The sequence below is a fragment of the Diabrotica undecimpunctata genome, chromosome 8 (assembly GCF_040954645.1).
Source record: "Diabrotica undecimpunctata isolate CICGRU chromosome 8, icDiaUnde3, whole genome shotgun sequence".
Taxonomy (NCBI): Eukaryota; Metazoa; Arthropoda; class Insecta; order Coleoptera; family Chrysomelidae; genus Diabrotica; species Diabrotica undecimpunctata.
The window spans coordinates 140,046,570-140,062,129 of NC_092810.1; the positions used below are offsets into that span (position 1 = coordinate 140,046,570).

General features: G+C 32.3%; 2 protein-coding genes across 2 annotated transcripts in view; both read right to left on the reverse strand.

Annotated features, from left to right (window-relative positions):
• LOC140448108 (pickpocket protein 28-like) overlaps nucleotides 1-10,983 on the reverse strand; it is a 93,107-nt gene extending 82,124 nt beyond the window's left edge. Inside the window, exon 1 of the mRNA XM_072541180.1 lies at nucleotides 10,834-10,983. The gene's annotated coding sequence lies outside the window, so the exon portion shown is untranslated. The remainder of the gene's footprint in view (nucleotides 1-10,833) is intronic.
• Nucleotides 10,984-13,109: 2,126 nt separating this feature from the next.
• LOC140449142 (uncharacterized) lies at nucleotides 13,110-13,664 on the reverse strand. The gene has a single exon (XM_072542291.1). The coding sequence runs from the start codon at nucleotides 13,662-13,664 to the stop codon at nucleotides 13,110-13,112; it is 555 nt and encodes a 184-aa protein (XP_072398392.1).
• Between the last annotated feature and the right edge of the window lie 1,896 nt (nucleotides 13,665-15,560).

Below are 15,560 nucleotides of genomic sequence, written 5' to 3' on the forward strand. Positions count from 1 at the left end.
CTTTTTTTTGTAATTTTTACTATAACAGATCTACTGAGCTTTCTCACACTAATCAATCATCTTGTATATATATATATATATATATATATATATATATATATATATATATATATAACTGTTTTGGATGGGTTGGAGTCAATTATTTAATTATTGACTCCAACCCATCCAAAACAGTTATATATTTTTTCCAAACGAGTCACAAGTACTTCTTTTTTCTTATATATATATATATATATATATATATATATATATATATATATACAGTAGACTCCCTCTATAACGAGAACTGAAATGGCAGACTAATTACCTCGTTATAAGCGGATCTCGTTATATCCAACAACAATAATACTGTGCATACATATGAATATGTAGTTTTCTAAAACATTAACTTTCTATAGTGAAGCATTCGAAGCAATATAAGATGCTAATAAATATTGTTTGAATGGCGTTTTTAAAACAAAGTTGTTTAATTTTATTGTCAATGAAATGTATTAAAACAAAAAAGAGTTGTTTACTTTTATTGTCAATTATATACGTTAAAACAAAAAATCTGTATGTATAAAGCGTATTTTCAAGCTTTAAATTGTCCAGTATTCTATCTATCATATTTTCTAAAGATGTGAAACAGTTTTATGCTTCTTCATTTGCGTTTTGTCCTTTGATAAAGTTTCTGACAACCTTTAAAACACTTTCTACATCTTGTCTATTAGGACCCATATTATTAGATGTGAATGGTCAATACCCTACAATGACACTAGTGAATCATAAATTTTACATTTCCGACTAAGAATCATAAATTGTAAGAAGTTTATTAAGGGCGGCCCGCAGTTAAAAAGGGTATTTATTTATAGCTACGGCCGGGCCAAAACGTAAAAAACACGTTTTTCAATCTTATTTTCTCTCGTTATAAGCAAATTTACCTCGCTATAAAGGGTTATAGTTCAATAGAAATTTCACGGGACATCTAATGTACCTCGTTATAAGCGAAACCTCGTAATAACCGTGTTCGTTATAGAGGGAGTACACTATATATATATATATATATATATATATATATATATATATATATATATATATATATATATATATATATATATATATATATATATATATATATATAAAGATACATAGAGCAACCTAAAATTAGCAATTAAATAGAACGCAAAAATATACCACTTACATCGATTGCAAAACATTCAGCTGAGTTTCTAAAAACAACTAATTTCAGATAAAACGATATAACTACATACAAGTACTAAAAATGAAACCATTTATCTTGAGTTGCTTTTAGTTATATTGATTTCTTGTTAGTTTAATTAACAAAAGTAGTTGTATAACCTAGAGTTGTTGTGATAAATATAAGTATTGGCATTTGAAGAAATTGTACCTATATTTTTACGAGGAGTTCCACTAATATTTTTCTTACTTTTATTACTTTTTTTAAATAAAATGTCAACATAAAATATTGTTATATAAATTTTTATATGTGCACTAGAAACTGTAGTAAAGTAGAACAAATGTCTGTGACCTGAAGATTTTGTAATACATCAACGGGCACAATAGAAGAACACTTTATTGAATTTCTTGCTGTAGATTAGTGTGCTGTAATGAGGCAACAGGAAAGTATTTAAGTAATGCCATACTAGGCGAACTAGAAAAAAATGGCTTAGATATTCAAAATTGCCGTGGCCAAGGATACGACAGTGGCACAAATATGGTAGGCATAAATAGTGGAGTCAAAACTCGAATATTAAATATACATCCTAGGGCATTTTTCACACCCTGCGGTTGTCATAGGTGGAATCTACTGTTGGTAGACGCCGCTATATCTTCGGTGACAGGAAAAAAACATTTATTGGTTTTATTCAAAAAATTTATTTGCTGTTTTCAGATTCCAGCAAACGCTGGGAATTGGTCAAAGACAAATTAAAACTTACCATGAAGCCTATATCAGACACGAGATGGTAGGATGCAAAGAAAGTTTAAAAAATCAAACGGAATAATCAGACACTCTCAGTGATTGTGATTCAGTATTAAATGAAATGCTTAGTTTAGATTTCGTAATATCTTTACATGTATGGTATAAATTGTTATCGCGTGTTAATGTGATTAGCAAACTACGGTAATCTGTTCAAGTCCATTTGAGCATTGCTCTTAAACATTTGCATACATTTTAAATATGCTTGTCTGATGCTCAACAATTTATTCACAAAAGCTGTTATTATCTGCCGAACGAATTTAAAAACAAAAGAGTAACGAAAAAGAAAATGGTCTTTGATTATGCTATAATAATTGAATTCAATTATTATCAATATCGACTTGTCAAAATTTACACACACTCCTACGAGTTGGTGAGAGGAGTGACTTTCAACCTTACTACAGTCGGTTCACAATTTGTTGATAGCTCACTACAAGTTTAACCCTAATTAGAAAACTGAAATACAGAGAGGATAGGTAATACGATATAATAGTAAAAACCAACCTAAAACTGACGGTTTAAGGTATAATTTTTAATTGAAAATATTGCATGCAAAAGAAACTTTTTATTTATTCTAAAAAATATTTCATTCTGCCTTTAAATTTTTCAAAAATGCTTTTTAGTTTTCTCAGGATTTGAAAAAAAAAATGGATACATTTAAAACACATTGAACATTTTGACAGGCGACATTTTGCGCCTTTCCCCTTTAATACCTTACGATTACAACTACTATTACTTACCTTATATAATTACGATTAGAAAACTATTCAAATTCAAAATAAATAGGATCAACTTCGGAATCCGAGTCGTCTTGAGGGTTAATAATTAGGTTAATAATCTCTACGGTCGCATCAATTATGTTATCAATATCCCACATTTTTTGTTCTTCTTCTATTACATGTCTTACTGCATCTTTCCAGTTGTGTTTTGTAATATGTTATAAAGACTCGTATAACAATTCACGTACAGCTTGTATTTTATATGACGTATTTTTTCTAGCCACATAACTTTTCATTTGTGCCCAAATGAGTTTAATTGGATTTATTTCGCAGTGGTAGGGTGGAAGTCTAAAGATTGTGATGTTTCGCCTTTCCGCCATTTTGTCAACTACGTATTTCTTGAACTTAGATTTGTGTTGCCGGGCAATTTTTAAAAGTTCTGCTTTTACCATTCCATCTTCGTAAGGCAGATACTTATTCCGCAGCCAGTCAAGAATATCCTGTTTCTTCCACGCATTCGTTAGAAGTCTTTCTACTAGTCGTGAATGATAAGGTGCATTATCTAATACTATAATTGAATTTGGTGGTATGTGTTCAATCATTTGCTCAAAATACTCTTCGAAAACATCAGCTGTCATCTCCTCGTGATAGTCTTTTGTGCTTTTGGAATGAAATTTCAACAAACCATGCTTAACAAATCCTTTTTCACTGCCAATGTGAGAAATTATTAATCTACTGCCTTTACCAGAAGGTGGGGAGATACCAGTAGACCAACCTTCCATAAAGGCTTGCCTGGAGCTTAATATATTTTTATCTGACCAAATTTTTTTTAGAGTATGACCTGAGTTTACCCACGTTTCATCCTGGTAGAAGATGGGCCTTTCTTCAGCCCGGAATTGTCGTATGAATCTTAGATAATTTCTTCTCCAACATCATCTTCTCCTCCCGGTCAATCAAAAGTGATTTTCGGTCTGATTTCTCCCACCGGAAATTTAATTCTTTTAAAACTTGCCAAAATTTAGTTCGTCCGATATGAGGCAAATCCGGGTCGTCTCTAACTTCTTGTAAAATTTTATTTAGGTTTGGTATTTCTTTTTTGAAAAAAAATCCATGAATTTTCCTTCGAATACCATTTTTGGCAAATTCATCAATTTCAATAGGCTTTTTCCCTCTCTTTAAGTTTTCGTTTGTGTTTGGGTTAGCTATACCGTGTTTTTTTCTTTCTGATAGGAACCTATATAAAGTTGACTCTCCTACGCCAGTCATGTTGGCACAACTTTCGACTATGTTGCGAACAGTGTTTGTGGGATTCTTAGAAACCAGAGCATCGTGAACATTCAGGACAATAGTCTTCTCTCTTGGTGAATAGACAGACTTACTGACTGTACGCAACAGTACCGGTGTAAAACTTGATGATGAAGCCATCACAAACAATCCAACAAAACGAGCACGAGCGAAAGGTACGTAGATGTTCGTAGGTATATGGAATAAACAATCACTCACGCACTGCATATAATTCGCAAAAGAAATATTCGAGACGCTAATTACTGCCGTAGACGCGGAAACACCGACGAGCCGTAAATTACATGCGATCAAAAACGTACTAAACAAAAAAATTGTTTTCGTTCGTAATAACTTCACCCTTTCAAGTTAAGTTTCGAATATAATTATATTATTAAAAATCTGGGGAATTCCATCTTAATTATCTTGCAACGGATAGTACCTTCGGATATGAATTCCAGGTTTTCTAGTAAAGTGATTAAACGCGAAGATTAGTATTGAAATATCCAAAGAGATAAGGTATTCTTATTTACAAAATTGTTACTGGTTAAATTCTTATTTTTATTAATATAATATAATAACCAACATTAGTCGTGAAAGTTTTAATTGTCTTTTTGCTAAATATATTAGTATTAAAATATTATCAATATTATATATAACAGTATTAAAACATTATATTATTATTTAATGAATAAACACTTTAGGAACGCCTATGATTTACGACCGTTTTATGAGTTTGAGGCATATTTCGTGCTCTCAACAATTTGTGAACGAAGAATAATTATATGAAGAATTACAAATAATGATCCCTAATTTACCTAACTTGATAACAGATGTGAAACAGTTGCTTCAATACATTACAGATAATAACTTAAGAAATGTACCCAATCATTTACATTGTCATTAGAATATTATTAACAATACCAATTAGTACAGCCTCCGCTGAAAGGAGCTTCTCAAAATTAAGACTCATCAAGAATTATTTAAGAAGGACGATGTCACGCAAAAGACTTTCTGCTGTCGCAATTTTGTCTATCGAGGCTGATATAGCATCCAAGCTAGATTACGAGCACGTAATTAAACAATTCAGCAGTGTAAAAAGTAGAAAATTTCCTGTTCCTGTAATATTTCAATTAAAATGTTTTTTAACGTTGGTAGGTCTTAATATCTTAAATATTTTTAGTTTAGTTGTAAGTTTGACTAGATTTTGTATGAATAAAAGTTTAATAATGAAATGAAATATGTTTTTTATTTTAAAAAATCTGTCTTTATGCGCGAGCAGAGGGCCTCGCAAAATGTATCTTGCCCACATAAAATTATAACCGTGCGCCGCCACTGTATATACAGAAAATAAAATATCAATAGTTTAGTTCTCTAATATTCCGGAACACTTTGTATACAAACAATTTTAAATACAAAATTAAGATCCTGTAAAAAAAGTGTCACTTACAAAAACCTAATTCACTTTCTAAATCTTAAATATAACGAGCGATCCGTCAACAAAAAAAATTCGATCATTTTGTGGCTTATTCAGAGAAAGTACAAACGTTGAGGTTTTAATGTACTTTTTTTCTTTAATATAAATAGAAATAGACAATTGATCGCATAGTCACAGTTATTCTAGCATTAAAGAAGTAAACGATAGTATCAAGTTTTGAACGTGAACGAGCACCATGAAATTCGTAAGTAGTAAAATTTATTAACCTTAACGAAATAGTCCAGGGAAATAAGCATTTCTCAGGGCTTCGCAATACCAGGTATTTAACGTGTTTTTCCTTTAATATATCGCACCTCAGCAACAACACGGTTATAAGTCCAAAATTGCTATTTTGGGTAAATCGGGTATGAAGATTATTCTTACTATTTAACATTCGGTTATTTCTATATACGCGGGCCTGCGTAGCGCAAGCGGTAGGATGCTTGACTCGCAAGCCGGTGGTCCGGGGTTCGAATCCCACCGCCGGCAAGAACATCTAGACATTTTAAAAATGTCTATAGGCCCCAGGTCGACTCAGCCTGAATAAAAATGAGTACCTTGGGTAAAACCAGGGGTAATAATAGACGGTTGAAGCGTAGCACTGGCCATGTTACCTTCCTTGTATACCGGAGGCTCTAGATATAGCAGACTACCCTGCTATACTCCCAAAGCCGCGACAGCGGTATAAAACGGGAGACTATTATTATATTTCTATAAATTGAATGATAATGTTGTTATTTTTACTTCAATAAGATTAATTTAGGTTGTTTTATCAATTAGTGTTTTGTATTATAGAAATTTAAAACTAACGTATTAATTATTAACAATTGTGTCTGTGTTGCTGAAAACCCAAATGTGTATTACAACAATATGCCACTGTTGCTGATCATAGTAGTCATAAATTGCGGTTCAACGTGAAAATTGTGATAGATTACAATAATTATTAAGACATAATACATTTAATATAAGCAATAAGCATAAGAACATAAAGTAAATTTGTTTTTTACCTTTTACAAAATAATCGTTAGAAACATCTACCTATTTAGATTTTTAACATTAATTTTAAAGTAACTACTGGTTTTCATGCCTTTCTTTGATGACTGTTGCATGTTGCTCTCGTACAATTTGAGAGGAGGTCTATTTTGCATCCTAAAGATCGATAAAAGTAATGATATTTTAAAATGACATGATTTTTGTTGCATAAAAAGCTCAAGGCATCTAATTTATTTTGGGTAAGTTTCAGTGGTGCTGTATACAGCTGTTTTAATTCAATATTATCATGAGTTAAGCAAATGGTGTTGTTTTTTTGCAAATTCAAATTTGTTTGAAGTTGCTATCACTGTAAGAAGTTTTGTAATATTTTTTCATCTTTAAATACTTTTAATGTTACAATGTCGGACCACAAAACTTTTTCTCTATCCGAATTTAAAACAAAATTCGTTTCCATTTTCTCCTGCAAATGTTCTATATCAAAAAAATCTGTAAAATTCATTTCTATAATTTTGCATAGAGTACCAGTTTTTTTGCATTAGAAATTACAGAAATCCACTGCGAAGGAGTGTAAATGGGACCAGATCTTAGCACATTTTTCTTTTGTTTGTCAATCAGGAAGTGCATGTTGTCCCCTTCATTTTGCGTATGATTAACAACCAAAAACTTTAAAGAGATTGAAGGAATATTGAGTTTGCTTTCTGTATAAATAAGTAACGAGGTTATAAATTTGTTTTTGTTTTGACCATAGCAATTGTCGCAGTATAACACAAGAGGAACGCCTTTAGAGAATTCATTTTTAAGAAATGAGTATAAACATGATCCTATATCGTTAGATCCACGGTTACCTTCAACATGCAACAAAAATTTAAAAAAAAACAATGAATTTCGACTTGTGACAGTGTTGTTGCCGATGTGCGATACATAAGAAATATTTTATTTACATTATTATTATTTATTTATATTTCAAATGTAAAATCATAAAAAATAAAAAGTAAACAGTATTTTTAAATTTTTAAATTTTAAATTTAAATTTTTTTTATTTCTATTTATAGTGTAAAATCATTAATAAACAAATACTAACTAGTATAAACAATAAATATCGTTAAATGTAGCAATAACAACTATAAATTCAAAAGAAATCACGATTGCACTACTTCCTTCACAACCACGTGCATACTGAAGCTACAGCTTGCAAGTCGTGCAACAGGTGTAAAACGAAACTAAGACAATGTTTCCAAAACATTACACTAGGCTTCTACTTGTACGCCGGTAAATGTACATTTGTGCCGATATAGCCGTTTTGTCTAAAAACGACCGTTTCGTTTTGGACGGCTATTACCGTCATGCCATATAGAAAACTTCACTTTGACGGCTATAGACGCAAGTTTCTCTCAACATGTTTACAAATAAATCTTTATGTTTAAGTATAGATAGATGCCTTTTTAATTATAAGCGAAAACTTGAAACAATCGCACTAAATTGTTAATAATTAAAAAAAAAACGCCGAAATTTCTACAAAAAACGTATAGGTTTTTTTACTATAGGTATATGGTAACGGAAAAAACTCGTCAAACGCCACGCTATTACGATGTCCTAAACACGGTTGAATTTTGCTTATTCCCTGGACTAAAATGCTAAGTTACTTTGAACTATTCATAATAGAAATTATTTATAATTATCAAAATTCATTTATTATAATTTTTGGGAAAGGTGATTCATTTTGTGTCTGAATAAAACAATTGTATATTATCTATGCCTTCAGATAAGAATTTCATTACCAAACGCACATTGTTTCCTTGTAATTATCTATAAACGTTGTTGTTTATACAGTTTAACATAGTTCATTGTTAGTTTTCATAGCACGTGTCTATTCTAAGAACTTCGGTTGTTCTTTATTTTAATAAATGAATGCACATTCTACGAAAATTTATTCTAATTCATGTATCAACATGATTCCTATTTCCTAAGACCTATGATAATATATCAGTGGATTCATCCTAGGGTGAACAACTTAAATTAATTTCCAATAATCTATGCTCTAATTAAAAGGTCTATGACTTTGTTAAATCTTCATTGCCTTCTTTTTTCTTAACGTGCCTTATCAATTCCCCTTCACGTTGGCGATTAGCACAGCAAGACTCTCTCCGTCTTGAGCTATTCTGAACAGCTGTTATACTTTCCTTACCTGGTCCATTCTTCAACCACGAGGTTTGTTTTCTACCAATTCCCCTGCGTCCTTAGATTTTACCCATCATAATTAGTCGAAGAATATTATACTGTTTTTCCCGCGATCTATGTTCAAGATATGCTATTTTCTTGAATTTAAGCCATCATTCAGCTGACGAGAAATTGCGGACGAACTACTACATAGTTTGGATGCAGCCAAACAACAAAAATGGATTAAAACTGTGAAAAAATTAAACTTTAGTAAATCAAGCAGAAAAGCATGGTCTTTACTTGAAAAACTTATTAGTAGCAGACTCACAACTAGAGACATAGTACCAATAGCTCCCAACAGAGTGGCCTCCCACATTGTAGCAACCTCAAGAGCACCTAGAGATCGTGACCGCACCACCAAAGTAAAACAAGGACTAAAAATACTAAAGTTTGCATACCCGCCTACATCTGAATACTCTGACAAGTTTACTCCAGAAAAAATTATTTCAGCAATATCAGAAATTAAGTCTGGAAATGCACCTGATGGGCTGATGAAAGGCTGGCTGATTTCTATACAGATATGTTAAAATCAGGAAAAATCCTCCATTTACTAAAAAGGCCTCTATTATAGCCATATTAAAACCAGGAAAGGCAAATGATCAGCCACAAAACTTCCAACCGGTTGTACTGCTGAGCTACGTCTATAAACTGTTGGAACGATTAGTCGACAACAGAATTAGTAGAAACATATTTAAATTGATGCCTATTGAGCAAGCAGGGTTCAGACCTAACCGCAGCTGCACATCTACGCACCAAGAAGTGAAATATGATTTACGTGAATTTGCGAACGTGAAGTACTTGATTTATCCTAATCAAAAACCCTGCATAAGACTTCATAAGAGGTCAAAGAACGGAAGTAAAGGAACTAATAGAACCAAAACACATAGAAAATGATACGTGGATTGACTACCTAAAAAAGCTCTATGCAAAGGACGAACAAACGACGCTAGAATCGGAAACACCAGAAATTACCACAAATGAAGAACTTAATATAAATGTTCAAGAAGTTCGAAAAATACTTGAAAAGCTGAAGAACTGAAAAGCGGCAGGTAAAGACAGGATACCAAACGAATTATTGAAATATTGTGGAGCAGCAATAACAGAACAATTAACAACATTAATTAATAAAATTATAAAACACAATAAAATACCGGAAGAATGGAGAACGAGCGAACCAGTTCTACTATTCAAAAAAAGAGATAAAAAACAGCCAAAAAACTACTAAGGTATAAACTTTCTAAATACTACCCAAAAGCTTACAACTAAAATTTTACAAGTGCTAATAAATCAGAGGATATGGTTAGCAGATGAACAACAGGATTTGCGTAGTTGAAGAACGTGTACAGATGCAAAATTCGTCATAAAGCAATGGGGATTCACTGAGCTTCATGCTCTTCAATTTAATCATGGATAAAATGATTCAAAGCGTTAACAAAGGAAGACGATACAGAATGGTAAACAAAGAACTCTGTTACGCAGACGATGCATGTTGATAGCCCAAGATGAAGATAGTCTGCAAAGACTGGTCCACAGTAAACAACCAACCAGATGTAAAATAGAAATAGACTGGCAGGATGCCTTAATAACACTATATGACGAAACAGACACATTAACGCTGAGATGAAGTCAAGAATTTATAAAGCAAGTGTAAGACCAATAATTACATATGCCTCAGAAAGAAGACCCGACACAGCCGCAATATAAGGGCTATTGGAAACGGCAGATGAGAGTACTGAGAGGAATTACAGGAAATGCGCTGAGAGATCGAAAGAGAAGTGAAGATATTAGAAGAAAATGTAGCTTACAGTCTATAAATGAATGGACTCTAAATAGAAAAAAAAAAAAAGGAAAAAACATCATAAGCGGAATGAGACCCGTATTGTCAAAATAGCAAGAGATAAGTCACCAATCAGCAAAAGAAGTATCGGACGACCTCGCAAAAGATGGAGTGACAACCTTCCATAGAGGTATTAAATTAAACGTTAAGTTGACGAACAGTTGTTCAAACAAGATACTTTCCAAACCGGTGAGATGATTAGTTATTTCTAACTATGGACGAGGAAATTTCCAATTCCACTTAACTTAGCTGTATATTTATGCATTTACTATTTCATAATTAATCGGTTTAATGAATTACATCAATATTGAAATAATTTTATTCGTCTTACCTAAATAAAACACTGTCACCACAACATTCCTAGGCTAACAAAAATTCCAGCATAAGACGCACCACCAATTATTTTTCAGTAACTTACGCCACATTAATTAAAATAAATTAAAAATTGTGCTATAAACTTGAACAAAAGTCTCTATGCGTCTTGTTAACATAGTACAAAGCATAAAGCACATTTTTCTACTTCACACACTCAACTTATTTTTGGCATTCTAACTGAGGAAAAGCAATATACATTTGCAAAATTACACTTTGATGTCCAGATACCTAATGAATTTAATTTATTGACCTCAACTGTAACGCTAGATTAAGATAAAAAACAGGCATATAGTACGTAGTATATTTGCTTTAATGATGTGCACTTGAACTAGAGGATCAATTAACGTAGACGAATAAATGAGTAAACCCAATTCTGCAAAGTTTATTAGGTCATTTACTTATCAGTTATGTTAACATCAACGAGATAGAGAAATTTCCTCATGCCAAATTCCTATTTTTAATTAAGATTGGAAAATCTTGTTGGCGTGTTGTGTAAAAAAAATATATTTATATATTTAATCAAGAGCTCTTTCTTTTTCTACATCCCAGGGATTAGGTGTTTTTTGCTTGTACGGGCATCAAGATTTACTTCATCTTTTAAGGAGTATCTCAAGTTATGTATATTTGTACTATGCGTCTACACCAGTGATGGGCAAAATACGGCACGCGGGCCAACTCCAACTCGCGAAATTAATACGGCCTGCCGAGGGTCCATCAACATGGATAGTATATGGCAAGCTATAATTACGTTTTGAGGGTCGAGAAGTAGGGTAATGGAACCAATCTTGGATACTTTAAGAACCATAAATTTTGTTTTTGTACTGGTAATTATTAATAATAAAGTATTTTATTAACTTTAGATTCCAGCTTATTGCTCAGACTGTCTTTAATCAGTACAGAAGTTCATTTTATCAAAATAAAAACAACAACACAAAAAAAATATATTCATTATTAATTAATGTTTTTTCTCCAGTAATGGACATCGACATTTCCAATCGATCCTAATGTGGACAGTTGCATACCCAGTTATGGACACCGTTTTTATATATGGATAGAGAGGTTCAAAATTATGGAATAAATTCATTTGGTCAAGAATAGGCTACTTTTGAGAAAAATCCTGAGACAGGCCGATTTTTATTTTTAAATTATGATTTTTCGAGATATTGCCATAATAGTGACGTCATCCATTTGGGCGTGATGACGAAATCGATGATTTTTTTAAATAGGAATAAGGGTCGTGTGGTAGCTCATTTTAAAGGTTATTCAATTGTTAACTCAGTAATATAAACATTATTATTATTATTTATACAGGGTGGCCAAAAAATATTTTTTGAATCATATTAAATGACCCATAAAGAAGAATCTATGTCATTTATTTAGCTCAAAATACATTTTACTGCTATCAGAAAATATGAAAAAAATGTTTATTTCATAACTAAACATTGCTTTTTGCTTAAATTAAATGTCAAACCGCCACCCACATGACTCTTGCCCATTCCATGCCTCTTTAGAGTTTTGTGCTTTCATAGCATTCAGTGTTTTAGGACTAATGTTACTTTCTAAAATATTTAAACATATTTTTATATCATTAGCCGAATTTTGATTGTTTTCAGGAAGATTTTCTTCTTTATTAACCCTCTGTCTACAAATTATCTTTAAATAATCCACGTTATTTGGATTAAAAAAAAGAGGCCACAAACGCGAAATCCCTTTTTAATAATAGCTGGAGAAATAGATTCATTCAGAATATTTTCTAGGAGAGTAGCCACGTGATGTCTCATTAACGGCTGGTTTTCGTTTTCTGCCAACCATTTTCTGACATGCTATTTCCATTGACATTTCAATGGGTAAAAAACATAAACATCCAGAGGTTGTAATAAGCGCGTTGCATTTGGATAAAATGCAACTAAAATGATTTGCTTTTCACGCAAAAAAATACTCAGATGTAATGTCAAATGAGATTTGTGCCCATCCACAAAAAATATAACGGGTCGTTCTATATTATTTTCTGTCAACCATGGCTCAAATATATTCGCCATGTTTTCAAAAAATACCTCTCCTGTCATCCACCCATTGGCCGATTTGACCAGTCCCCAAGATTTCGGAAATTTGGTAACAATATCTGCAGGTACCCTCTTATATGGATATACTACCATAGGAGGGCAAATTTCTCCAGATGCTGATACCGTAAGTAAGACAGTGAGATTTTCTTTTTCTGACGTTTTTGAGACACTAGATATTTTTATCTCCTTTAGGAGCCAAAACTTTTCCAGTTTTAGGGCACAATGAAATAGCTGTTTCATCAGCATTAAAAATTCGATGTGCATGTTTTAAAATGTCAGAGTAGCCATTATCTTTGAAGTAATTTGAAACTTCTTGAAACCAATTGCGTATATCGATTTCTGTTAATTGGCCACGATAACCGGTAAGTTTCTCTGACGTCTTTAACGATATGTTGGGATGTCTGTTCAGAAAAGAGTGAAACCACTTTTTACCAGGAGTACCTTCGGTGAATGGAGTTTTTCTATCTAACTCCTTTATCAACTTGGTGACTGTGTCGACTAAGCATTGTTTCGTTACAGGAAACCCAGCTCTTGCAATATCGATAATCCACTTAACAATGAGATCTTCCTCATCTGCAGTGAGAACTGTTGCAGGGCCCATGTTGCATACCTCAGGACTTATTCCTTTTAGCTTATTGCGCAACGTAATACGAGGTACACCAAATCTCTTACTTGCAGTTGCAACTGGCATACCCATTTTTGCTGCCAATAGAGCTTTTGCCATTTGAGCGGCGGTATATTTTTATGTCCCTTTCTATCCATCATAAATGACCAGCTGTAAAATAAAAAAACAAAATTATTTCTTGACACCAGTAATGGACATTTTCGTATCCAATATTGGACACTCATTTAATGGCCATGTCCAATACTGGATACACTCAACATATAGACTTCCTGTTTATAGCAGAAGATAGCATTTTTTATTTCTATGTATTTACTGGTGATTTCAAATAAAAACTTATTTGCCCTTAAATGGACAATTCAAATCCATTTTAGCAACATACGTTTAATTGTAGATCCAGTATTGGACACCCAAATTAAATCTTTTTAACAATAAAAATTAGCTAAAAACAATAAACACACATTAAACTACATACCTTTACTGTTGATTCACTTAAGTAAACTTAATAAATCACCAATTTTGAAGTTTGTATAAGTTAAGAAACTAATTCATTTTCTTATAACCAACGCTAACAATACGACTATCTTGGCGCCAAAATTGTCATGTGGTAAATTAGGTTCATTTTAATACAACTAGCGGCATCTAGACGAAGCAGCTGCAAACAGAGCAAATATTACAGATTTCTATTGGAGGTTTAACGTGTTTGTGGGGGTAATTAGAGTAACAGGTTGCTTGATAATATGCATTAATTTGTTGAGTGTCCATCACTGGTGCCGTGTCCAATACTGGTTCCAGTACCCTATAAAGTAGATTCTACTTAATACAATAATAGATGCGTAACCTATAAGTGAAGCTAAACTATACTTCAGCAAATAAATAATGAAATGAGTCATACGCGTGATATAGTAATTTATCGTATAATTTAGCTGTCCTTATGAGTTTTAACAAGAAGCGTATCAGTAGCGGAGAATTTATTTTTTAAGAACACATAATTTAAAGCAATATTTTTGTAAAAAAAAAAACGTTAAATGGAGTATTACAAACGAACATCTAGTATATCAATATAATCTAAAACATTTTCGGTCTCATTCAGGAATCCCATCTTCTTAGTTTTTCTTGCTGTTCTGTCATTATGTTACCCTCCTTATCTCTTTACTTCTTTTGTTTGAATTCCTTTCTGCTTTTGTTCAGTTTTTGGTAAAATTTTCTCGTCTCTATTGGCTTTCTTAGATCTTGTAGTTGTTGAAGTTCTTTGTTCATAGTTTTTCTCTTCTTTTTGCAGTGGATTTTCTTTTCTTCCTTGCGCAGTTAATTATATTCCTACTCTGCTTGTTGGTTTCTGTACCCATGTTGCATCATTCAATATGCTCTGTTTTTTCTCTCAATTACACTTTGATATACTTTGTCAAAACAGTCATTCGTTCTTGTTCTTTGTTTACCTTTCATGCCTAGTAATTCTTCAGCTGCTTCTTTCATGTTTCTGTAACCTTCCTACACTTCATTTATGTTTTCGTATTTTAGTCTGTTTTCTAGTTTGATGTTTATAGTTGATTTATATTCTCTATTTCTGTTTGTATTTTTTAAGTCCTACTACATTGTACCGTTCATGTTTAGAACCTATTTCCTTTTTTAAACGTTTAAAATTCTGTCTCTTACCCTATTTTCGATCCAGTAGTGATCAAAACCCGCATTTGCTCCTCTTCTGGTGTGAACGTTTATTATATTGGATTAATAGATGTCTTGAGTCTATCATGATCTATCATATTTACTGTAAGTCCCTCTGGTGATTTAAAGGTTCCTTTGGGCATATCTTTTCGAGCGAAGTTAAAATTATACCATCGATTCCAAAAAAACTACTATGGAACTTTTGAAATCAATACACGTCACTTCAATAATTAAAAATAAAATTAAAAACCAAAAACTGACAAATAAGGTAAGGACGCAAATTAAGGCCACGTTAAGGTTTAAATGTCTGTAATATTTTATTCGGCAAAAAGA

Excerpts from the sequence above, each read along its gene's own strand:
- LOC140449142 (XM_072542291.1), bottom strand. The coding sequence starts at position 13,664 with ATGGCAAAAGCTCTATTGGCAGCAAAAATGGGTATGCCAGTTGCAACT.